Source organism: Eptesicus fuscus, chromosome 17 (assembly GCF_027574615.1).
Source record: "Eptesicus fuscus isolate TK198812 chromosome 17, DD_ASM_mEF_20220401, whole genome shotgun sequence".
NCBI classification, from domain to species: Eukaryota; Metazoa; Chordata; class Mammalia; order Chiroptera; family Vespertilionidae; genus Eptesicus; species Eptesicus fuscus.
Window position 1 is genome coordinate 39,533,373 of NC_072489.1, and position 26,659 is coordinate 39,560,031.

At 45.2% G+C, this 26,659-nt stretch overlaps 1 protein-coding gene and 1 non-coding gene across 2 annotated transcripts in view; both read right to left on the reverse strand.

The window, feature by feature from the left end:
- Positions 1-26,659, reverse strand: part of BLNK (B cell linker) — a 69,669-nt gene that overhangs the window by 11,629 nt on the left and 31,381 nt on the right. Inside the window, exons 5-13 of the mRNA XM_028149122.2 lie at positions 22,228-22,384; positions 17,937-18,097; positions 15,465-15,546; positions 14,211-14,282; positions 5,072-5,144; positions 4,190-4,217; positions 3,331-3,373; positions 1,098-1,182; positions 582-613 (exon numbers count right to left, since the gene is read on the reverse strand). Of these exons, the coding sequence (XP_028004923.1) occupies positions 582-613; positions 1,098-1,182; positions 3,331-3,373; positions 4,190-4,217; positions 5,072-5,144; positions 14,211-14,282; positions 15,465-15,546; positions 17,937-18,097; positions 22,228-22,384 (733 nt within the window). The remainder of the gene's footprint in view (positions 1-581; positions 614-1,097; positions 1,183-3,330; positions 3,374-4,189; positions 4,218-5,071; positions 5,145-14,210; positions 14,283-15,464; positions 15,547-17,936; positions 18,098-22,227; positions 22,385-26,659) is intronic.
- Positions 24,474-24,577, reverse strand: LOC114232555 (U6 spliceosomal RNA). Its single transcript, XR_003618628.2, has one exon. It is a non-coding gene; the product is annotated as a U6 spliceosomal RNA (small nuclear RNA).

Below are 26,659 nucleotides of genomic sequence, written 5' to 3' on the forward strand. Positions count from 1 at the left end.
CCATGTAAGGTAGGATTTGTTTGTTTGTTTGTTTCCTACATTAAATAGAAAGCAAATCAAGGTTTGGATAGTAATGTTTTATAGGCCTAACTTACCTGATTCATGTATTTTTAGGGTGATGTAATGTTTGCCTTGGGAAAATTATCCAGGTATTTTCCAAATCTTTTCAGGGTAACTTTTGTAGATCGATTTTATGATCATTAAAATGTATTTTAGATTTAATTTAAATAGCTATTATTTATTGAGGACCTTCCATGTACCAAGCACTATACCAGGTACTTTCTATAAATTGTTTTACTTAATCTTCTTTTGAAAACTTCAAAAGAAGTTTTCAAACTCTTCTTTTTCTTCTAAAACTGAAAAAGTAAAAATTATCTCAAATTTATCTACTTTTTAAAACAACTCTATGAAAAATATTCTTGGCCCCATTTTACAGATGAAACAGGCTAAAGGGGATACCAGGATACTAAGATCCTCCAGTTGGAGGTGGCAATGTTGTGTTAGAACCCAGGTGACTCAGACAGGAAGATCCAGCCTGAGCCACTACCTGATATTACTCTTCATGACTCCATAGTACTTACTTGGCAGAGGTATGGGTTTTTGGTGGACTTGTCTGAAAGGAAGAATTTAAAAATTTATTAAAGGGCAAAGCACAAGATGAATAAATTTGACTTTCTGTTTACAGTGAATTCTCTATGAACACTCCCATCACCAAGGAATCAACAGGAATTGCCAGTGAAACAGATCTAAAGGTAGGAGAGGCAAAAAACCTTCACGATAAGAACAATTGTTCCCTTTACTTTTGATAAAGGAGGCGCCTTGACTAAGGTGCTATATTTTAGTTAATTGACTAAGGCCTTATATTTTAGTTAATTCCAGTAGTTAACCTGCATATTAGGTCTCTGAGATTCTAAGCAGTTCTTTTAACGTTGTTACCTACTTAAAAGCTGAACACCCTTTAAAACTTAATTGCAAAGCAATGACATGTCAGATCTTTACCAAGCACCACAGCGTGTGCCACTGTGTGGTGTAACAATGTAGGCATTAATGCCCGCAGCAACAAGAGGAAACTCATTTTTACAGGAAAGGATTCTTACTTCTGGGCAGGAGGAAGCACTGGTGACTGCATAGCTTCTTGTCTGTGACTAGACCCTCGGTGGCGTTCGGCAGGTATAGGTTTTTCTGTATCAAGAAAATGCTCATATTAGAATTAGAGGGAAATGTCCGTCCCCATGCCCAAACCGAGCAATATCAACCGAGGAGCACTGGGTTTGGTCAGATGTCTTCCTATGAACATATTTTCACCAGGGTGCTATCTCTTTGTGCACCTGTCAGTCTGGTGATGTGTTTGTGCTATTAGACCAGGACTCTCCCGCTCCCCAGTGTTACAGGCATACCCTACTGCCTCTGTTTTTATCTCTTAGCAAGGAACATGGGGGCGGACCCCATGGGATTTGGACCTTTAAAGGTGTGAGTTCAGGCAGGTGACAGAGACGAGCAAGTTTTAGCTACCTACCTCCTGCTTTCTATGTGGCCCACACACAGGTGTTACCACACCCTGGGTGTGTCTTCATTAGTCATAAGATGCAACTGTAAGGAATTTCTTAACGATAAGTGGTAAAATATGACATTTTAAAAATGATCTACTCTTTTTGAAAAATTAATTCAGCAAATTCAAGGTTATCTCTATAGCAATGTTCACCTCTCTTACATTTCACCTTGCTTTCCTGAGGGGGAGAGGAAGAGGAGGAGTTATAACTAGTACACAGGGGAATGGGCACAACCAGAAATGTAAGAAATTTATGTTGAAGCCCATGGTGAACTTGCAGCTGAGCCATTAATAGGTGTGATTATAAATTATTTAATGCTTTATCCTCCCTCAAGTTTGATCTAGGGCGTGTTAAAATCTGGGTATGTCCATGGTGCGTCTCCTGCATGGAAGAAAGGTTGAGAAGTATTGCTCTCCTGTTATAGGAACCCACAAGGAATAAAAGTAGTAAGATGCTAAGCAGTTCTGGGTTTTGTGCGGTGCACTGAAATTCAGAATGCTTGGGCCTCTGAAGGTCGTGCTTCAGGTTTGTGGCAAGTTACTCTGAGCTGCCACGGAGACGTTTTGTTCACAACCTAACAACTTGGTAGTTTCAGAAGGAGAAACAATGAACACATTAGGTCCCCACAGCCTTTGGTCACACCTGCTTGGCCCTGCTGTCCTGGAGGCTGCTCCCCATTTTGGGTTTGGATGGCCATTGCCATGGTCTTGAAATAAGTCACTAAGGAGATGGCATGCCAAGCTCCTGCACTGGGAATGCTTTGGGGATGAGGATATCTGAGCTGCATAGAACATGCCATGAGCCCTTGCTGAGGACAGCAAGAAATGGAAGGACCGCAAGGCAACAGCATCAACGGAAAGGCAGACGAAAGCAAAACATCAGAAAGAGAGTGATACTCGGAAATAGCTCTTGGGGGAGAAAAGATGTGTGAGCCAATGTAAAAGCCTATTGCAGAAATTATTGATTAGGACAATTAAACAGACAGGGGAGTTGTAACGGACATTCAGAAAATGTCCACTGTCCATCATCAGAGAAACCAGAACCCTGGTTTGTAGATCTGCCCATATTAACTCAGGAGATGGTGGGAAGAGCACCCCCTAAGCTTTTAACATTAGGTATCTTCAAATGTGGAATCAGATGGGTGCAGAAATTTAACTCTTATATAGTATTTTAAATGTTGAGATTATGGATGATTCTTGCTTCTTTCTGTTTTTCCCCCCTAGGATTTTTCAAATACAATTTTTTTTTAGTGGTAATGTTCTAATAAAAAGTAAATGTAAGGTTCTAGGGTTATGATGGAACAAAAAAAGGAAAGCATTTGAAGATGTATTAAGACAGGCATTTGAACTCTGAAAACATTATCTTGAAAACTTAGCAGAAGGACTGATATACATCAACAGGTTTTTAAAAGTTTCGTTCCTTAACCAAACAATTAGTCTAAGTCTTAGACTCTAAGGTACACGAGTGGCCCTGAATTAGGCTTCACACCAATGGAAGGCTACGGCCCTGTTTCTGGCAAGCATACCTGTCAGCAAGCAGCCAGGTTTGAGGTGTGTAGGCTGTAAGCCACCCCACAGAAGCTTCCCAGGCAAGCTCAGGTCCTGACCACTGCCACTCACTACTCATTGCAATGGGAGGGCTACTTAGTTTAGAAAATTGAGTTGCATGTTTACAATTACCTTATAAATAATGTCAGAATTTAGAAAGACATTTATATAGAAATCCTTAATTAAAAAGAGTTTTAGGGCCACACTCCTCCTTTAAAATAAGGTAGATTTACCTTCACACACACTTGAGGCATTCTGTTGAGAGGCAAGTGGAGCCTATTAAAAAAAAAAAAAAGCAAAGATATTCAATACAGTTGAATGTGGAAATAAAAGTCAAAGCAATAATATTATTGAAATAAGTATTTGAGGAGAGCATTTCTCTGATGCAAAGCCATTCTTTTAGTCATAAGAGCAACAATTAGACATGCACAGTCTTCAGTCTAACCTTTGCATGAAGTGACAACTCACTGGAGGTGGCTCATGGGAGGAGCAATGTGGTCTTGGTGTTGGGCCTTCCCTGCTCTGTCAGTGGGGTTGATGGCTAGCGGGACCCCCAGCAGCTGCCGGGCAGTAGCGCTCATGCAGTGGGAATCCAGCATATGGCTTCTGTCTCAGGACCCACTGTCTCAGGGTTTGGTGACTGATTATAAATGTCAGGCTACCGAGTAGATACCAGGTCAAGGTGGGCTTCCTTGAGTAGTGGACTGCTCCAGGTTCCCTTTGTTCTGGCTAGAATTTGAGTTTAGTCAGGCCTACGTGTGCCTGCTACGCAATTGTCAGGTGCCAGCCAGAGGGGTGGGAATAGACACAGGGGAACCCCGAGGGGAAGACAGATGACAGGGGAGGCCAACCCTGGCAGCTGATCTGCCAGGGCTCCTCAGTCAAGCCGCCGGGGTCAAATGAGGATGAACTCCCAGGCAGCATCTTCCCAGGCTCACTGAGGATTCCGGGTTTTTCTAGGCCTGCCCAGACAACACATTCGGGGCTAAGATTTCTGTGTCCCCTTTGCTGGGAGCATTGTCAACTTTAAATGAGTGGATAAGAATAAATACTGGGAAACAGGAAGTGTGTTTAACTGCGACAGTAACTTACCGTCTTCAGTGGTGTAGCTGGCTTTTTCCTGGGGGATTAAAAAAGAAGGATTGGCTTTGTTGCATCATGAAAAGATAAAGTAGAACTGCCTGCTTATCATTTTCTTCTCAAATTTAAATTAGAGCAATGAAGGTGGTACGAGTGTGTAGGAAGGCTCTCCTGGAAAGGCGGAGAGGGAGGAAGCAGGATTCAGTTGTGCCCGCCCCCCCACCTCACATAGGGTCCACTGGCAGATGGTAAAGGGGTTAATTGGGGATAAACAGGAGCACCAGTAGCCAGGGAGCCGGCATAACTGAGCTCCTGTTCCAGTTCTGTTGCTAATTACTCTGTGACTCAGGCCTCTCTGTCGGCTGTGAGGCCGGTTGGAGATTAGTTTCCTCGTCTGTAAAATGAGGACCAGAATCAGTGTTTTCAGTGTGCACACAGAGTCCTCCCCTCCGCCAACAGCACCCCAGGCTACTGCTTGGGGATGGAGACTGGAGATACGAGGGTGGCTATGCAGGTGAGGTTGCAGCTGGCACCTCCTCATGCCAGCTTCTGCCTGCTTCTAGGTGACTGTTTTTTTTTTTTTTAAAGTATTTTATTGATTTTTTTACAGAGAGGAAGGGAGAGGGATAGAGAGTTAGAAACATCGATGAAGGTGACTGTTCTTTACTAAACTTCTGCCCAGGGTTTCATTCCGGACAGACAAATCCAAGACCAACACAAGTTTGATCATCATTGTGATCTGTGGTCCTGCAGGTGAGCTCTTCAGGACGGAAACCGTGGGAAAGCACCCTCCACCCCGATTCCCTCTGTGGCTCCTGGCAGGCCCTGCTCATAGCAGTGGTGGGACCATCCTCTCCCTTCTCACGGAGCTGCTTGTCTGTGGCAGGTACTCACCCGGCCCTGGGCAGTGGGGACGGCACAGCCGGTAACGAAGACGCCTTAGTGTCCCAGGCCCCGCTGCTTCGACCTGCACAACATGTACACAGGTCAGTCTCAAGTCCTGAATCTGGGGCTGATGGTCACAGGGAGGCTGGGCTTAGGGCAGCCTCAGAAGTACACATATTTATTATTTTCAGTAAAGCATGTTTAGTAATTACATTGAAGCTATTGGGGAAAACCTTTTAGGCCAAGGTGATGAAACATATTAATAAATATCCACTTATTGGCTCAGAACTAGGATGTGAATTAGGGACTTCATCATAGATACAGAGAACAGACCGAGGGTTGCCAAAGGGAAGGGGTTTGGGGGAATGGGTGAAAAGAGTGAAGGAATTGAAGTGACAAAATAGACATGGGGATATAAAGTACAGCCTAAAGAATATAGTGAATAATATTAACATTTCTAAGTAACTTCCCTTTTTCCCCCATGGGACAGACCCAGAGTCCCTGGTTCTGTGGGCTCAGTGAGAGCCACACAAGAAGTCCTATGGGAGAGGGCCAGGAGCTCACACTTGCACATATGTGCACACCTGAGGTGCCTAGAGACGAGGCACAGACCTGCCACTCCTGATACACACCTGTGGATATTGCTCATTCATAATCACACAATCGCTGACACCTACACCTAACTTCACATTCTTAGATACTCGTTCGTTCATCTGACTTCTCAGGGCTTTTGCTCATTGCACAAACAGACAAATCGAGACAAGTTAAGCTACTGTCCTGATCTAATTTCTGAGGTCACAGAAGGGACCCAGAGGGCCTTGTCCACTGCACCTCAATTTCCCCTGCCCAATCCTGAAGATAGAAGCCAGACAATCACTATGAGGGAAGAATATGAGACAGGCAGCACTTCACCACTGGGGCAGAGAGCAGGCCTGAAGGCGGAGAGGACAGAAGCTATGCCAGCTCCCCTTAGCATATCCTGGGCCTCCTCTTAGGCCCATGCTCGCCTGCCTGCACATTATTGCTCAGTGAGACAAAGACTACTTATTGAGTTAAATTGAACTGGAAAAATATTTTATTAGGAACGTACATTTATAAGTCCACAATTCCTATTGGACTTAAAGAGGATAGCCTGTAAATGTAGGTTGGACCTGCCCTCAGTCTATGCTATTTTGGTTTGCGAGATAAAGCGCACATAAGTAAACACTGAAGAAATCATCAATTACCAAGAACTCCTGAGGACCTGGTGTGCAGGAAGCATGCGGAGGCTCTACGTTAGGGGCTGGGAAAAAGGGAAGAAGTGATGCTGGGCTGCTGCCCTCTCAGAATTTACAACAGGAGAAAACGTGTACCGCATGCCACCTCATCTGGTAGGACCACCTACGCTAAACACAGAAAAGAAAAGGCCTCATAAAGTATTAAAAATAGAGATCTTTATGTGTATTCTCATGCACTTGACCAGAGAGACCTTTAGGCTTTCCCTCAGAATCCACCTGCTCTTTCTCTACACACAATTCTTTTTTTTCTCAATTATAGTTTACATTCCATATTATTCTGTGTTAGTTTCAGATGCACAGCACAGTGGCCAGACAGTCACACACTCTAAGAGTAGTCACTCCACTTCCCAAGCACCACCTGGCCCCATACAGAGCCTTGAAGATATGATTGACCATATTCCCCATGCTGCAATCCACGTCTCCGTGACCACTCTGCAACAGCCAACTTGGACCTCCCAATGCCTCCCTCTACACACGATTCTTACGTAGGGCCCATTTCCACAAACACTTAGCGGCACAGAGTGGGTGGTGGTGATTTCATGAGCTGCCTTCCCCGACGCCCCATAAAGGAATGCCCCCTCCCAGGAGATTCCTACTTACATGTCACCTAACCTAGATGCGATTTTCAAAACCATTTTGAAAAAGAGACTACATCTGGAATTTGTAACCCTGTGCGTGACAATAAACTGAAATATCATCCGAGTCTGTAGTATGAGTCCCACTATGTTTCCTTAGCTACTGTATCAAATTGATCGTGTTCTTCAAATTCTTCATAGCTGAGATAGCCCTTAAAATACATTTGGCTAGGCCCTGGCCGAGTAACTCAGTATTGTCCCAATACACCAAGGTTTTGGGTTCGATCCCTGGTCAGGACACATACAAGAATCAACCAATGAATGCAGATAAGTAGAACAACAAATAGATACCTCTCTCTCTCTAAAAATCAACCAATAAATAAAAATACACTTGGCTACTCATAGATTTTAGTGAAGATTTCAGGGAAGAGGAACAAAAACCTTGCCTGAAAAATAAGGAAGTGTAAAGAAGGTCTAAGTCAGCATTTCCTCCCAGGGGTTCTCCTTAAACACCAAGGGCTCGTGTGGCCCGGGTTCATTATCATTGTCACATCTGCTGCCTGGTTTTTCTACGCAGCTTCCCCTTTCTTCATATCTCCAAACAGCCTGCCAACGTCTTCCTTCCCTTTCCCTCCTCATACACAACCTCTGCGATCAGATGGGAAGGCAGGCCCATTCTCCTCTGGTGGTGGGGAGGACCGATTGGTGGAGACCTCTGGTCTCGCGTCAGGAAGACAAGGTTCTAGTTATTTCTCTGCCAGAAAACTGGCTGGGTGACCTCTTACAATCCACTGTCTCAGTTTCCCCTCTGTGAAACGGGGACACCACCACCTACCTTACCTAACTCAGAGTTACTGTGGTAAGATAATAGGACAACTTTTTAAAAATATATATTTTTATTGATTTTTAGAGAGAGAGGGAGGGAGAGGGGGAGAGAGAGAGAAACATCAATAATGAGAATCATTGATCGGCTGCTTGCTGCACGCCCCCTACTAGGGTCAAGCCCACAATCCCAGGCATATGCCCTTGACCAGAATCGAACCCAGGACCCTTCAGTCCACAGGCTGATGCGCTACCCACTGAGAAAAACCAGCTAGGAGGATAATAGGACAACTTTAAACATGTAAAGAATTAGCCAAATATCCTATCTAATAATAGAGTAATATGCTAATAACCATCACTCCGCTACGCCCATGATTGGGCAGCGGGAGGCTGGGGGGCGGGACTTGGGGTGGCCTATCCAGCCATTGAGAGGCGCAGGGGGCGGGACTCATGAGTCCCACCCCCTGCGCCTCTCAACGGTTGTATCCGTCGCCGCTGAGGGGTCTCCCCTCAGGGTTCACGGGTCAGAGCGGTGGCGGCGGTGGTGGTGCCCCCGGACCCACGAACGCTGAGGGGTCTCTCTGGGGGCTGCGGTGGTGGCGGCGGCGGCACCCAGACCCGCCCCCATCAGCGTTCGCGGGTCTGGGGGCGCCACCACCGCCCGACCTGCGAACGCTGAGGGGTCTCTCTGGGGGCGGGGGCAGCGGCATCGGCGGCACCTGGACCCGCCCCCAAGCACCTGCACTGGGGGAGGGCCTGGTCAGCAGCCACCGAGGCTGCTTCAAGGGCCAAAGAGGGAGGCAGGGCCAGACCCCAGCGGCCGCAGCTGCTGTGGGGCCTGGGGAGCCAGGCAGGGTTGGACAGGCAACCTCAGGGTGAGCCTGGGGGTGGGTCCAGCGGCGCAGCTTGACAGCAGATAGCAGGGCCTGCTTGGCCGTAGCTGCCAGTGACCCACAACAGGCAAGTGGGCCTGCAGGCAGCACCCAGCAGGGCCTGCTTGGCTGTTGCTGCAGCGACCCGGGAGCAGACAAGCGCAGCTGCAGGCAGCACCCAGCAGGGCTTGCTTGCCCGTCACTATGGTGTGGAGCAGGCAAGCCCTGCAGAGAGCAGAGAACCACAGGGAGCAGGCCTAAGCCATCAGCAGGACATGCCCTGAGGGCTCTCGGATTGGAGAGGGTACAGGTCAGGCTGAGGGACCCCCCGTGCATGAATTTCATGCACCGGGCCTCTAGTAAAGTAATATTGTTGGAAAGGGATTCAAAGTATTTGAGGTTTAAAAACATTACACTAGGTAAAAAGAGCCAGATGAAAAAGACTACATATTTTGTAGCTCCATCTACAGGAAATGTCCAGAAAAGACAAATCTATAGCAACAGAAAGCAGACTGGTGGTTGCCCGGGGCTGGGGGTGGGAACAGCATTGGCCATGAATGGGCATAAGGGATCTTTTAGCGTTGAGGTGGGCATGGCAACTTTCTAAAACTGGATTGCAGTTATGGTTACAAAACTCTGTAAATGCAATGATTTACAAAAATCATTGAATTGTATATGAAAATTAAGTGAAAAATTACAAGTCATAAAGAAACTCGGTAAATACGATTATTGCTGTTTCTGTGTTACCATCTTGTTATCCACCACCACAGTACCTGAGCACCATACCAGGTACTTTAAATGTGCCTTCTCCGAGCCTCACTTAATGTCCATTGGAGTGAACCGAGTCTCAGAGAGGCCACGAGGCAGGGCTGGGGTGGAACACCAAGGCCATCTGAGTCTAAAGCCCGGGCAGCACTTTCCTTCCCGGCCAGTGCCTCATGATGCCACTCTGTTGGGGGCATGGTCTGGTGTGTGGGTTCACTTGCTGCTTCTCCCTCTATTGGGGAGAGATCAGGGAAACAGAGGTCTGTTTAAACATAAAAATAATCAATAAAAAAGAAACAGAGGTCTGCTTTTGTGGGTGCTCATGGAGGATGGAGCATGACTCTTCTATTTAATGGGCCAGTGACCCTTCCTGCTGTCCTGGGCCTGAAGTCAGACCCAGGGCCACGAATGAATAGGACAACCTGGTACCCCCCTCATGGCCAGTAGCTCCTCTCCCGCCCCCCCCCCCCCGATCCTGATGAGCAAAGAAGTCTTCAAATGTTGCCAAGTGTTTGAGGGGCAAGGGGTTAGGGCAGAATGTTTGCGGGTAGGGGGAGGGCAAAATCACTCTCAGTTAAGAACCAAGTTCTCGGTTGGAATACTCCGAGGGAGAATGTGGGAATGTGATAGAGGGGGGCATGTCCAAAAGCATAATGGTAAAAGTGAAAAATAAGTTTTGTTTTCATTGTATTGAGGAAAATATTATGTTAATAATGATATAGCATTGCAGGCTTTGGACAAGCTGGTACTTACCAGTTTCTCAACTAAGGAAGTAATGTACCCTTAGTTTTTCCTTATACCACATATGTTTTATGCATCATTCTCTTTTTAGTTTTACATACGATGTTGGTAAGTTTCCATCATTATTCTTTTTTTTATTTTTTAGATTTTTTAAATTGAATGTATTAGGGTGACATTGGTTAATAAAATTATACATGTTTCAGGACGTTGGTAAGTTTCCATCATTATTCTTTTTTTTTTATTTTTTAGATTTTTTAAATTGAATGTATTAGGGTGACATTGGTTAATAAAATTATACATGTTTCAGGGGTACAATTCTATAATATCATCTGAGTTTCCCTAATTCTTAATGATTCCAATGTTGGCATTCTAAGCCCTCGGGATTGAACGGCCTTTTAGCTGTTATAGAAACCACATTATCATTAGGGGCTTGCCACCAGCTGGAGCCGCCCTTACTCTCAGGCACTGCATGGACTCTTGCAAAATAAAGAGATTTAATTGAACAACTCCAGAACAATTTGGCCGATAGGTAGCATTTAGCTTACATAGTATCAGGGAATTGTAAATTCCAAAACTCCTTCGTTTTAGGAAACAAGAGCATAGACGGCTTTTTAATGCTATTTACTTAGAGAGGAAGTTCAGAAGTACAAGCCCTGTTTGCCCTCTTCTGACAAAAGTTACAAATCAGCTAGAGGTTGCAGCACCTTCTTCTAAATGCTCATTTAGAGATAAGTCACCGCGGGTGTGGGCCTTTCAGTTGGTTTAGAGCAGTGGTTCTTACCTGGGAGTGATTTTGCCCCCCCCCCCCCCCCCGCTACCCCCACGGACACTTGGCAACATCTGAAGACTTCTTTGCTTGTCAGGACTGGGGAAGGGGAGCTACTGGCATCTAGTGGGCAGAGGCCAGGGATGCTGCTAAATATCCCACAATGTACGGACAGCCCCCAGAGCAAAGAATTATCCGGCCCCAAATGCCCATATACTGAGGCTGAGGAACCCTGATTTAGAGGAGAACTTTATATGAAAAGGAAGATACACAATTGTTTCCTGAGATATGTACAGGTTGCTCTGCCAAGACCGTTCATGAATTTAGGCAGGTTAAACTAGGGGTTCTGAGTAATAACAGTGATAAGTAACAAAGAACTATCGTTTTGGGAATGTGATTCATATGTCTTTTCCCATTTAATCCTCACAACACCCCTAGGTGCAAGTGGCACTCTCCTCCACTTTTCAGAGGAGGACACTGAGAAACAGCGAGGTTCCCCAGCTTGTTCCAAGTCTGGTATCTTGCAAGGGTCAGAGCCGGGACCTGAGCCTCTGGCTTTGGAGTCTGTGCTCAGTCCTGCTCAGGGCTTCTCAGTCTGGAACACAAAGGGGAGGGAGAGCCTGCCACTGCCCCCAGTTCACTGTGTAACCCCCAGCAAGCACCTTCACAGCCATCGAAGAGCCAAAAGCAACATTAACCAGAGGCAGCAACACGGTGTGGTACTTGGACAGAAACACCAAGCTGAAACCTTAGCTCTTTCATGATGTCTATCAGGGCACCGTCGGAAGCTTTGAAAGGATAACAGAGGGTAGGCTATTCCAAGACACACGCACGTAGTCTAATCATTCAAGTGATCTCGCTTCCTCCTTCTCCTGTACTTTCTCCTGTCTGTATCTAACAATCATATAATCAGGACGTTATTTTCTTGTTCAGGTTTGGTTTCTTCATCTGATGCCTCTAGTATTAAAATACACCTATATTAGATTAATAGAAAGCAAACGAATAAGTCCAATGGGCTAATGCCCTTATGATGGTGCCACGTGCTTCTTTAAATACTATAGCCAGTGTTGGGGACTCAATTACTCTCACAAGCAACGGACCCATCCACATTTCAGCACCGACTCTGAGCCAGTTGTGTCTAGGCCCTGGAAACACAGCTGTGAGCAAGACATGTCACTGATGTCCCCATAGGAGAGATAGAGAACTCAGGAGGGATCAGGAGATAAAGGGGTGGGGGAGGGGTGTGGAGAACTATAGGAGTGCACACCAAGGGGGATCTAGCCCAAAATGGGGTCAAGAAAGGCCTCCTGAGCAAGTGACATTGAAGTCAATGTCTTCAAGGAGCTTTCAATGTAGTTAAGGAGATTAGGCTAAGACACATAGTGATTAGAGGACAGGTATGGGGCAAGTGTAAGTGTGATGAGAGGGCAAAGGAAAGCTCTCTCAGGGCTACAGAAACCATAGGAGCCTTCCTGTAGGGGGAGACCTCAGGCTGGGCCTTGAAGGATGGGTAGAATTTGATGTCATAAAAGTGAGAACACAAAGACCAAAAGGTAGGACCCATGAAATACAGAATGATTGGAGTTTTGGGTGTGTTTTAGGAAGAAAAAGTCCTTGTTTGGTAAAAGCATTTTAAGATGCAAACACCAGAGATGATTGAACTGTTCTTCTAAAGGAGGGTGTAGGCCTTCATTTATCTATTTCAATAAAAGATCTTCTGTTCCAAGCATAGCAGCCCTTCTCCTCAGTTATGAGTCAAGAGTCTCCATTTCAGCTGGGATCAAAGCAGTCATCACCGATTAGGTTGATATTGACATTTGTTCCCAGGAGTTCAATGAGCTGGGCAAGATGGCCCTGACTGTTACTCCCCAAATATAAAGAGCCCGTGGCTTCCAAGGGAGAGGATAAGTAAGACAAGAACTTGTGAAGAGGTTGGACAATTGCACAAGAAATGAATCTAGGAAAAGGTAAAAAAACAAAACAAAACAAACAAACAAACAAAAACCCCCAAAAAACTCTTCTTTCATATTTTCTCAAGGATCATGGCCCAGGAAGCAGAGTTCCATCTGCCAATCTCTTGTGTTCAGCCTTTAGCTCTGGAGGGGAGGATGGGTAGGGAGAGAGAGAGACTGAGAGAGATGATGAAGGGAGAGGGAGAGGAGGGAGGACTAGAGAGGAGGCTCCTGAACCTCTCTGTGCTGTAAGAGGGTGGGTGTGTATGCACCACTCAGCTTCATGGGCTTCAGTTTGGGGGTTGCCAAACCCTACAAGAACCTCTGGGAGTTCATGGTTTGGGTAGTGGTGACATGGTAAAAACTAACTTTGTAATGGAATAAAACTGGCAACATATGGAGGCATTCAGAAGCTTAGTCTAGTGACCAGGAAGAGAGCCTAGAGCAAGGGTGTGGTTAGTGACACGCACAGGCAGAAGGTGTGAGGTGATCAAGTAAAGGAAGCCTGGACTTGGGTGGTGACAACTAAAATAGTAGAAAATTTTCAGGAAAAGTAACTAGCAGCCTTTGGAAAGAACACAGACATGCTGAGACACGCAGGCTGGGGGCCGACATGCAAAGAGCAGTAGGGATGCCCAAAGGCTGATGGATGCAGTGGGAGGTAGTGGGAATGTCAAGGTGTTCAGAAGGGAAAGCAGGTTAGCATTGGACACCAGAGTTATCACCACAGACAAGAGAAATAAAACCAGAAGAATTAAGGAACCCTAAAGAAAACACATACCATTTCTTTTGTATTTTGCAGGATTTATTTGGGTGGAGATGTTTAATGTAAAAAATAATACCCTTACTGAGCACCTAATGTGGATTGAAAGTTTCACACTCACAATTTCAGAATTCTCCTATCTCAGCGCACTAACCCCATTTACAGATGAAACCACCTGATGCCCAAAGTGGTACATCTGGTAACTGGGATTCCAACCCAGATCTGTCTGGCTCAAAACCACGCTCTTAACCACCACCGTATTCTGAAAGAAGAGCAAGGCTGAGGACTGAATGAGGCAGACATCCGCAGACAGGGACAGAAGGAGAAACCAACAAAGTGCCCATTGAGGTAGGATGAAAACTAGGGCTGGTCTAGTAGAGGTCCAGGTACATCAGAGGGAGGCGGGGGGTGGGTCCCTTCAACATGGGTGCCACCAGACAGTACATGAGGATGAGGGCTTCTGCTATCGTTTATTAAGAAATTTGAAAATACAAGTGGTTATTTCTTAATATTTGATCTCAGTTGTTTATCTTATTTGCAATAGATTAAAAACCAGCCCCCCAAATGTAATCATTCCACGATTTAAAAAAACAGCACATCACACATATACTTTACCTGAAGCTGTCACTGGAGGAGGGGCTGGCTTCGAGGAGTTATTTGGCTTGGTTGATCTATTCACCATGGGAGCTTAAACACAAAAATATGCACATAACGATTATAGATACAGTCCACTGAAGGGTATTCACACTTATGGGAAAATGCATTGTGGAAATGATGGGTCAGACCAGAGAGTTTGGAGGGAATGGGAAACATACTCATTAAACCTATAAGCCATTAAAAACCCTCCTCAGGAAAAAACAAAAAACAAACAAAACACACACACACACACACACACACACACACACACACCACCGTTAGAATGAATATATTAATGATTAAAGGAATAATGAAATATTTTATGATAGGCATTTTGTTAAAGTGAATATTGGCTTGGAATCCCCTTTGCCAAACTGGAGGTGTAGGAGATGAATACTTTTTTTTTTATAAATTAGTAGAAGTGTATTGAACCTAATAGTAAAGGGGCCAAATTAACAGCCCCACCCTCCCTGCCACAGCCACACATACCATTTCTTTTGTATTTTCAGGGTTTGTTTGGGTGGAGATGTGTAATACGTGTTTATTTTCGTGGTGATGGGTGGCCAGGAATTCAGGTGAGTCTTCAAGCCGCTGGTGATGTGTAGGGAATGCAGGAGAGGGTTGCGACATAATGGCGGCGTGAAAACTGAGCACTGTTACTCTAGAGTTTATTAGCTGAGTAATGTTCCTTGAAGCGATCACTCACACAGGAGTACATTCTTCATAGTGACTATATCCAGAGTAAACAGGTACTGTTCCATGGAGGGTATGCGGCACTGGCTTTTCAAGATAATTTGTTTGTAATTGCATTTGTTATTCCGTGAAGCATTTACAAACAAAACGTTCCTGAGATAGCATTAAATTTAAAGAACCAGGATACAGAGCATATTTTACTCTTTCATATTTTTCAGGACTCTGCAGAAATTGTGCCTGGTGCAATATTGGTAAGGCCAGTATGGTGGCTTGTGTCTTTGTGAGTATTAGGACAGCTAATGATATGCACCTAGGTGCTTTCATAATTTAAGATGGGAAGAGGACAGAGGAAGAAGGGAAAGACTCTGAAATACAGAGATGGCTCACCCAATCCGTCAAAGCAGGCAAATGCTGTGGACACAGACGAGAGAGGCCTGAGCACCATCACTTCTGAGCCCCTTAGTGCTTGCTACCAAATAGTCTCTTATACCCCCGTCCACTGGTAGAAATGTTCAGGTGCTTAAGACTACAAACACTTGCCTTTTTCAGATGGGAGTGAACTGCTTTCTGTGGGATGAATATAGTTCTCATCTTCATCTTCTACAGGGACCACATAATCAGCCTAAAAGAAATGTATAAGTGAATGAGAAGAATGCTGTACATTCATAGGCTATTGTATGGGAAGAAGTGATTAAAATATCTTTACTTAAAGAAATTAAATAAAAAAATCTTTACTGAGATATAATTTATATACCATTAAATTTCCCTACGTAAAGTGCATAATTTAGTGGTTTTTAGTATAGTTTCAGAGTGTGAAACCATCACTGTAATCTAATTTTAAAACATTTTCATCACCCCAAAAAGGAATGCTATGCCCATTAGTCACTACCCAACTCACCCTTCCCATGACCTAGTCAACCAATAATCCTCTTTCTGTCTTTAATATTTGCCCATTCTGGACATTGCGTGTAAATGAAATCATACAACATGTAGTCTTTTGTGGCTTCTTTCACTTACTATAATATTTTCAAGGTTCAACCATATTTAGGATATATCATTGCTTCATTCCATTTTATGGCCAAATAACATTCCATTGTATGAATATACCATGGTTTGTTTATCCATTCATCAGTTGATGGACACTTGAGTTGTTTTCACTTTTTGACTATTATGCATCATGTTGCTATGAACATCCATGTAAAAGTTTTTATGTAGGTGTACACATCTCTTGGGAATATGCCTAGAATTCCTGGGTCATGTTGTAGCTCTAAGTTTAATAGTTTGAGGAGTTGCCAAACTCTTTCCCTCCAGCAATTTCTCCACATGCTTACTAATACTTGTTGTCTGTCTGTCTTTTTTATTATAATTATCATCATGGATGTGAAGTGGTATTAACTATGGTTTTGATATGCATTTCCCTGATGGTTAATGATGTTGAGCATCTCAATTCCTTTGACCATTTTGAATCGGGTTTTTTGTCTTTTTATTATTGGGTTGTAAGAGTTCTTTAAATGTTCTAAATAAAAGTCTCTTATCAGATATGTAATTTTAAAAATGTTCTCCAATCCTGTAAGTTGTCTTTTTGCTTTCTTGGTGATAAGATTTGTAGCACAAAAGTTTTAAATTTTGAAGCTCATTTAATCTATTTTTCTTTTGTTTCTTATGCTTTTGGTGTTGTATCTAAGAAATCATTGCTTAATCCAAGGTCATAGAGATTTATACACCTGTTTTCTTGTAAAAGTTTTATAGTTTTAGCTCTTGCATTTAGGTCTAAGGTCCATTTTTAGTTAATTTTTGTATATGGTATGAGAGAGAGTTCCATTTTTATTCATTTGCAGGTGTCTGCAGTCATTCTAGCATGTTTTTTAAAAAAATGATTCTTTCCCCATTGAATTGTCTTGGTACCTGTGTTAATAATCAATTGATCGTAAATATAGGATATCAAAAGATGTATACACACACTTTGAATACAGGCAGTGGTTATTAAAATACATTTCATTTTAAAAATTGAGCTATCAGCTGTTAAATTGTGTATACATTTTTGGGGGGCACCCTGTATAGGGAGGGACTGGTTTTTATATGGATATGAACCAAATGAGGTAATCATATCTCAAAAGTGATTTTACAACCTGCCTTGGTGGGTAGCCAAGATGAGTACTGAGAGAAAAATAAACTAAACCTTCCCTGAGCACTTGTCGCCAGGTGTTCATCTGAGTACTTTACATGTGTTGTGTCACTTAATCGTTATAACAATGTAATAAGGCAGATACTACTGTCAGCTCTCCCTGCCCACTAGGGGTTTCCTTTATACATCCCACCCCTCTGCATCTTAGAGGAGGACTATGGAGGAGCAGAGAGAACAGGTGGAGGAATGAAAGCTAGGTGGGGCAGGGCAGAGAGGCAAAGGGGAATAAAGGCAGGAAACTGTCTTACAGAGGAAAGAGAAGATCTCAGGAAACCAGGGGAAGAGAAAGAGAATGATAAGAGGGGCACAGATCTAGTATTGATATTGTACCATATGCCTCCAGGGATTGAAAATGCAGCCCTCGCCAGTTTGGCTCAGTGGATAGAGCAGTGGCCTGCAGACTGAAAGGTCCCTGGTTCGATTCCGGTCAAGGACACATGCCCAGGGTTGTGAGCTCGATCCCCAGTAAGGGGCGTGCAAGAGGCAGCCAATCAGTGATTCTCTCTCATCATTGATGTTTCTATCTCTCTCTCCCTCTCCCTTCTCTCTGAAATCAATAAAAATATATTTTTTTTAAAAAGAAAATGCTTGCAGTAGGTCATATATGCCATTTTTTTTTTAGAGAAAGAAAACCACACCCTTTCAGCATAACATCGGAGAGTTAGAGGGTGGCAGTGAAGGCACAAAGTGGCTAGTGCTGTCCAGAGAGCAGGGATGGAAGGAGGAAGACATGCCCGGTCCAGACTGTCCTGACGCCTCCCTCCCATCCCACACCACATCCTGCCTTCCACTAGGTCTGGGGAGCCATCAGGATGGATTTACTTTACCTCATCCTCAAGATCCTTGGGTTTGGGTGGGACTTGAGGTTTCTGCAGAGACGTCGAGGTGGGCATGGTGGAGGCCAGCCTCGCCTTAGCTGAAGGCCAGCTGGGTTTACTGGGAAGGGTCTTGCTGAAGGGTGGAGACTGCCTCTGGCTTGATCGGTTGTCTTGAAAGGAACAACAAAGCATGAAATGAAAGGGGCTCTGGGTCATTCCCTGGGAGGACACCACTGAGCTCTAGAAAGTATAGAACCTCCAGCACCTAAGTAGCCACAAATGAATCGGGGCAGTCCTTAAAAGAGTGAAATGACCTGTTAGGTAAAAAGTTTCAGTTGCCCATTGGCTTACATTATAAAAAGTAGAAGGTCCTGATCAAAAACATCCTCCCAGGGGAGAGAGAGACCCATGGGCTCAAGAGAGCTGAGAGCCCGGGACCTACCCACCAGAGGGCACGATGGCCTCAGCAGCATGAGGGTCTAAGAGGGGTGCTCCCCCATGGGTTCACATGCTCCATGAACCTTAAGGGCAGGAATTCTCAATCCCACTTACACACAAGAACCACATGGGAGCTTTAAAAAATGCCAAGGCCCAGGACCCACCTCAGACAGAACTGATCCTACTCTATAGGTTTGAACTTGTGGAGTAGGATCTAGCATTATAGATTTTAAAGGTGCCCCAGGTTATTCTAAGGTGTATTCAGGGTTGCAGCTGCTCATCTGGGTGAACCTACATATTCCTCCCCCTCAATGATTTCTCTCAAATCATGGAGAGCTCATGAGTTCCCCCATCCAGGACTGTCTTCAAGCAGGTATCAGGGAAACAGTCTAAGCTCCGAAGCCAAATGGCCCTGAGTTTGGTCCCCTGCTCTGCTGCTGACTAGCCGCACTCCTCTGGGCTAGTTGTTATTCAAACTGTCTGGGACTCACATTCCTCATTAAAATCTTTATTGTTGAGATTATTACAGATGTCCTCTTTTTCCCCCCTTTATTCCCCTCCACCTGGTTCCTGCCCTGCCCCAGGCCTTCACCACCCTATTGTCTGTGTCCATAGGTAATGCATATATGTATATAAGATATTTGTTTCATTTCTTCCCACCCCCAAACACCTACCCTCTGAGAATCGTCAGTCTGTTCCATTTCCATGCCTCTGATTCGATTTTTTTTACCAGTTTATTCTGTTCATTAGATTTCATATTCATTTATTTTGATTCAATTGTTGATATGTATGTATTAGTTGCCATTTTGTTGTTCATATTTTTTATCTTTTTCTTTTTCTTCTTCTTCCTCTTCTTAAAGAATACCCTTCAACATTTCATATAATACTGGTTTCGTGGTGATAAACTCCTTTAGCTTTTTCTGATTTATGAAGCTCTTTATCTGACCTTCAATTCTAAATGATAGCTTTGCTGTGTAGAGTAATCTTGGTTGTAGATCCTTGCTATTCATCACTTTAAATATTTCTTGCCACTCCCTTCTGGGGAGTGATCCCTGTGAGGATCTCATAGTTTCTGTTGAGAAATCAGCTGACAGTCCTATGGGCATTCCCTTGTAGATAACTAACTGCTTTTCTTTTGCTGCTTTTAAGATTCTCTTTTTGTCTTTAGCCCTTGGCATTTTAATTATGATGTGTCTTGGTGTGGTCCTCTTTGGGTTCCTCTTGTTTAGGACTCTCTGTGCTTTCTGGACTTGTAAGTCAATTTCTTTCACCAGGTAGGGGAAGTTTTCTGTCATTATTTCTTCAAATAGGTTTTCAATATCTAGCTCTCTCTCTTCTTCTGGCACCCCCATAATGGAATGTTGGTACGCTTGAAGTTGTCCCAGAGGCTCCTTACACTATCTTCATATTTTCGGATTCTTTTTTCTTTTTGCTCTTCAGGTTGGGTGTTTTTTGCTTCCTCATATTTCAAATCATTGATTTGATTCTTAGAATCCTCTGCTCTACTGTTGAATCCCTGTATATTATTCTTTTTTTCAATCAGTGTATGCTTAATTTCTGACTGGTCCTTTTCCATTTTTTTTGGAGGTTTCTAGAAAATTCTTGAGTAACCTTATAACCGTGGTTTTGAACTCTATATCCAGTATTTGCTTTCTTCCATTTCTTTCATTTGTGACATGTTTTTTGTTTCTGCATTTTGGCTGCTTCCCTGTGTTTGTTTCTATGTATTGGGTTGAGCTGCTAGATCTCCTTGAGTTGGTAGAGAGGCCTTGTGTAGTAGGTATTCTATAGAGCCCAGTGGCTCGGCCTTCTTAGTCAGCCTTCCTAGTCACTCTAGGTGCACCCCTTTGTGGGCTGTGAGCACAGTCTTGTTGTAGTTGAGACTTGATTGCTGTTGGTGTCACGGGGAGGAATTGACCTCCAGGCCAAGTGGCCGTGAGAACAAGCTGTGACTACAGTGGGAGAGCTGCTGTGCAGGAGACACCCCTATGGAACAGGACTTGCTTCAGTCGGGCTTTGGTGCTCACTGAGTCTGCCCCTTGAGTGTGTCACTTATGGATGTGTAGCTGTAATCTGGTATGGCCTGACACTGATCAGTGGGTACACTGGCTCTTGGGTCTCCAGGGAGATGCAAAGTCAGCCACTTCCTGGGGCCACACAGCAGGAGCTACAGAGAGATCTGAAGATTCCTTCTCTTTGTATCAGGTTTGTAAGTGCCCAAATGAGGCTCAGCTGTGAAGCAAGGCAGGCTAGTGCTGGTGCCAGGTCTTAGGCCTTTTATTGATAGGTTTGGGGCTCCCTGACCCAGCTGCAGCTTGTTGAGAGCAAGGTCAGGCTATTTATATGCAAAAACCACTGCACACAGCTTGGGTGGGGTTTTAAATTGGATGAGGTGGGGTCTTAGGGAATCACCAGGGCGGAGCAAACAGAAATGGCTGCCAGCATAGGAACAATGATCCCTGCAAGCACCTCCATCTAAAAGAAAGCTCCCCCGAATTTCTGCCCCAATGCCAGACAATCCAGTTTCTCCTTGTATGTGTCTGTGTCCCCCAAAGCCTCGCCCTGGTGCTGGAGCTCAGAGGAAGCAGGACCTTGTAAGTTCCATTTTCCTGCCTTTTAAGAGGAACAGCTGGGTATCCAGCAGCCTCTGTGTCAATGAGCCCCAATCCCCACTGGTTTTTACAGCCTGTAGGGACTTCTTTTCCCAGCTCTGGGACCCTGGGTTGGGGGTCTGGTGAGTGGCTGCTCCTCTGGGCAGCCTCCTCCGAGACAATCTCCCTCCCGATTAAAAAAGCAGCACACGTGGGTGCCGGACCAGCCCGTTCCACGCCTCCGCACTTCCTACCAGGCTCAGTATACTTTCTTTTTTACTTCTCTAGTTGAAGGACTTCCACTCAGCCAACTTTCCAGTGGTTCTAGATGATGATTCTTCTGTATTTTAGTTGTAATTATGATGTGGTTGTGGGAGGCGGCGAGTACAGATGTTTATCTATGCCACCATCTTCCTTTCTCTCTCACATTCCTCATTTTTAAAACGAGGATCATCATATCCACCTCAGAGAGATATTGTTTGATCTGTCATCTCTTCTTCCTGCCTCAGGAAACCATGTGGGAGCCCAGCCAGTGTGGCTCAGTGTTTGAGCGTCAACCCATGAACCAGGAGGTCATGGTTCGATTCCCAGTCAGGGCACGTGCCCAGGTTGCGGGTTTGATCCCCAATGTGGGGCGTGCAGGAGGCAGCCTATCAATGATTCTCTCTCATCATTGATGTTTCTATCTCTCTCTCCCTCTCCCTTCCTCTCTTGAAATCAATAAAAAAATATATTTAAAAAAAAGCCACATTCAGGCCTGGAGGCCAGACCTGAGCTGTGTCCATTTAACCTATGAGGCTAATTCCAGGCTTAAAGCTCCTCACCCCGACTCCCAGTTAAAAGTCTGTGGCCTAGACCCAGTGTGCACAGCCAGCCAGTGTGGGGGCGGGAGAGGAAGGAGTGGCAGTAGCAGACACTGGGATCCTTGGTGGCCACCCCTGTTCTGTAAAGACCTCTCAAGAGAAATTTGGAACCTTGTGCACAGGAAGCCAGAAGAGAAGTAGGGACTAATCTCGGGGTTGATTTCTCAGACAGTTGGGAATTGGGAGCAACCATCAGGGTGTTTTCATTTATCTTTTGTCTGTTTCCAATATTCCTGATTTAAGAAGGATAGTTTCCCCCATCAAATGGGCAAGTTTGCCAGCTGGGGCTCCATTACCTGAGAGACCCGATGACCCACCCGGAGGTGGTGGGAATGGGAGGTTCCCCGCCAACCTTGGCCTGTCCCCACCTCCCCGCTGAACACCCAGGGTCTGGGGGGGCCGCCTCACCTACGTACTCGCCCCTGGTGAAGGGCAGGGCTGGGTGAACTGTCCTGGTCTCCTGCTCGACGGGCGGTGGCTCATAACTGTCATCCCCAGTCTCCTCAGCGGGCAGCACGTACATCTCAGAGTCGGAGTGCTCGTCGGGGTTTTCATAGTCGCTGTCCTGCAAGTGCAGACGCGGTGCTCAGGGCCCAGCTGTGCCTGGTTGTCAGGACAGACCTGACCTAGAGGGCCAACTGCTCCCCCCAGTGTCGGGATGAGGAAGCCAGGCCTGGACAGGCCGGCTCAGATGGGGTGGAAGCGGGGGTGGGGAGACCAGGTGGACCATTGAACCCGAAGGGTGGCTGAACCGTGGGAGAGAAAATATATTTTAAGAAGACAGAAAAATAGAAGAACTGTAGGTTTTATTGTCATGAAGGCTGACAGATGAGGGAAAAATAAGTTTAATAAGGATAGGGGAAGGGGACTCACAGGAAAACATAAATACCTTTGAGAAGATGAAGTTAAAAAATATATATATTAAAAACAGAGCTGGTAAGCTAGAGGGGCTGGGCTTCACACAGACTCCACTCTCTATTCTTTTATTAAATATAAATTATATTTAAGTTAAGATTGAAAAAATACATTGACATGTTTGTTCTAAAGTTAAAGCAGTTTGGAAGAATATAACAAAGCCTCCTTCCCAGCCACTCAGTTCCTCTCCCCAGAGGCAAACAGAACCACTAGCTTCGTGTGCATTTTGTTCAGAGCTAGCTTATGTGCATAGCACGCATGCGTATATTGTGTGGAAGAAATATTTGGTTCAGGAGTTAAGAGGTCCTCTGACCTCTGTGTCCATTGCTCTCTCCCCACTGCTGCCTGACAATGCATGACCCACACACATGATTTTCCAATGAGTGGGTGATGAGTCTGCCCTTTGGCCTGTTTCATTTACTTGCAGTTGTATAACACTGATGCAGGTGTAGCGTTTCCTTCATTGCTGTGTCCCCAGGGCCTGTAACAGGGCTGACACATGATAGGAGCTCAGTATGTTTGGAATGAATGAATTAATAAATACATGAGTGAGGTCTATGCTTTCCTCCTCAGTCTGTAGGGAGATGGGGAGAGGAGAGGAATAGGGTGAAGAGTGGGATAAGAAATGAGAAAGGAGGCTGAAAAGAGGGTGTGTTTGTTCTTGTCCTAGAGTGGAAGAGAAGGTGGATGGGGTGAGATAAGAAAATTCCTGTTGGGGGGATTTTCCCACACCCCAATCGCAGTAATAGCAGATTTGGGTGGCAGGAGGCTCAGTAATCCTTCCTGAATATGAACATGAACTTAGGAGGAATAGAATAATGATAGTAATACTATTATTCTTATAACTGACATTTCTATGTGCTGTATACCTCATTTACTCCTCACCACAATCATGAGTTCGTTTTTTAAACTCTCCTATTTTATAGTAGGGGAAACTGAGGCACAGAGGAGTTGAGTAATTGGAGTCTGCAATCTGTGTTCTGAGAAGTCAATGACTATTCTCAGACGGGGGGTCTAGGAGGTGAGCTGGAAGTGAAAGAGTGGCTGAGGGAGGCTTATCAGGCAAGAGCCTGGCTTCCCAAGGCCAGCCTAGTCCAGCATGAGGTGGTTGGAGCCCTGCTTATCCAAGCTAAGGACCCCGTCATTGCTGTGGCGGCCTCTCTGGGAGACATCAGTGCAACTGTTGAGAAGCAGCTGCTTTAATGAACATCTGGAAAGTGAAAGAATCAGCAGGGACCTGGACCCACGTGCCTGAGAAGAAGGTTTGGGCATTGCTCTTTGTTTCAGTTTTTATGGACCAAGGATGAGACTTAATTACCTGGCGGCTGAGGAGCACTGTGTATCCTGGGGAGGACTCTGGGGTCCTTGCAGCCCCTCAGGCTGGGCAGCCTGAATGGGAGGATCACATTGGCAGAGGAGGCAGAAAGGAAGGGGAAGAGGGACTCCATGTCAGATGTTCCTCCGACACTGGGCTGCCTACCAGATGGAGGCAGGAGGACAGGACTGAGACTGTATATCCAGGACCCAGCATAGGACCTGCAGTGGGACAGGTGCCCACGACACAGCTATGGAATGAATGAATGAATGAATGAGTGAGCTGCTGCCTGGGCTCTGCAGGGACTGAGGAGGAAGGAATGGCTCTCGGGAGAAGTGCTGGGCTGGAAAATCTATTCTGTGGGCGATGCACCAGGAGCCCCTTCTGCTCCAAACACGGCAGAATGCATCTTTATTTCTTTTTCAAAAATATGGAACGCTTCATGAATTTGTGTGTCATCCTTGCACAGAGGCCATGCTGATCTCTGTATCGTTCCAATTTTAGTATATGTGCCGCCGAAGTGAGCACTTTAATGCCTTTTTATCAAGAGAATAAAGAAGGAATATGTTCAAACTTGTGAGAGTTTAAAAAGAAATCCTCTTCCCCCAAATTATTATAAATTCTGGCAAACGAAATTTAATCGTTCATTCAATATTCAACAAGTGTAATGTGTTGGATAATCTGATGGACACTTGAAGAAGGGAATGTGTAATAAGACAATATTTCAAGTTGCGCATTTATTCATTTAATCAGTTATTAATTATTGAGTGCCTAGTATGTGCCAGGAATTGTGCTTGACTCTGAGCACACTCCCTCACAGAAATTATATTCTAGTGAGGAAACCTGATGACACACAAATAGTGAATAATAAATAACAAGTAGACCTTTAAACACATAAAATGTCTATCACTAGCGATAGATGCACTTAGGCCCTAAGTCTTAGGGGAATGGTCAGGGGCCTGAGACAGACGCCGTGGGGGGGGGCGCAATTCTACCTTGGATGGGGTACCTGAAAGGCCTGCCTGAGGAGACATTTAAACCAAGCCTGGAGGACGAGAAGGAAGAATGGAAGACTGCTCTTTGTTTCTCCTCTTTTGCTTTCTTTTTCCTGCCCAAGGACCACGAGTCTGAAGTCGCTGAGGCAGGCAGGGCCCTGGCATGTTGTAAGAACGGAGGGCAGGCTGTGCGTCTTGGCTGTGATGAGGCCTTGGAGGGGGGTGCACTTGGGGTGGGGAAGGCAGGGCAGGTCCACAGGGGCCAGATTTCACAGAGCCTAGCGGTGTTACAACAAGTCTGGATTCTGTCCATTAAGGTCAAAATAATGGTGAGTGAATGTTTCTCAGTCCTTATTACAGTTGGTGCCTTGATTCTGGTTGTTCGACTTTGAGATACATCTTTTCTTCATCTTCAGGCTGATTTTATTTTGTGCTTCCTAATTCCCCACTGTGTGCTTTTTTATTTACTCAGCCAGTGAGCTAAATTTCCTTGGTTTCCCTCAGCATGAGGACCAGCTTCTTAACTTTTCTAAGATGTGGCTCAATGCGCACAGCCAGCAGGGGGCGCAGTTGCAGTGCTTCTGAGGGATCAGTGACAGCTGGGCTCCAGGAAATAATTCCATGCCCAAGTGACCTGTATGTAGCAAGGCCATTTGTCTCCCCCTTTAAAAAAAATCTTTGCAGTCGAAAAGGGAGGAACTTCTGTCTCCTTATACTTGGAGTCAACTCCGGGTGGTTTACACAACATGAGCCCAGGCTCAATTCTGGGCACTGGACAGGAGTCCCCAGTTCTCACTCTGGCCGCTGAGTAACTGCACGACAGTGGGCAAGTCATTTTCATTCATTTGGCCTTCGTTTCCTTATATATGTTGTCGTGACCCTCTTGGACCCATTCCAGATCTAAAGTTCACAGGTTGGATTTATAGGCATGAATTTGATATATGAGAAGTAATTATGGGAAGAAAAGTTTTTAGGATGTCTTGTCCCTATAAGACTCAGCCTAAGGGAAAAGTGGCTGCTGGGGTTTTGTGGGTTGTAAAGACACCTCGAAGAGGTTTACAGTTAATTTGGACATGCCACCCCCCTCAATGTCATCATGGCCAGGGCCCCCTCTCTCACTCTGGCCTCCGATGCTCTGCTAGCCTGCTCCGTCACAGCAAGCACCTCGGAGCCTGGGTCTGAGATCTGAGTGCCTGAGGGAGAATTTTGGAACTGCAAGTTAAATTCCTCATGCCTTCGTTTCTTCAGCTGTAAAATTGGGGGGGCTAACATTCAAAATGTTGAACAATGGCCCTAAAGAGTGTCCCAATGCCCCTGATGTGCCAGGCATTTACTCTTTGGTTGTTGGTTTGTTTGAGCTTCTGAGCAGGGGCCAGGAAGTGATGGGCACTGGGGAATTCAGGACGGAGGCATTTGCTAACTGACATGGAAATATTTAAACAGTTTACCATCTGTTTTGGCCATGCTGGTGAGTACTCTGAATATTACCATCAAATGGGGATAAGAGTGCCTACAGAGGGCTGTGTTGGGGCTTAGGTGAGGCAATGCACGTAAAGCTCTTAGCCTGGCCAGGTGCAGCTCAAAGCAGCCTGTGTGAGGTTATTGCTGCCTCGTC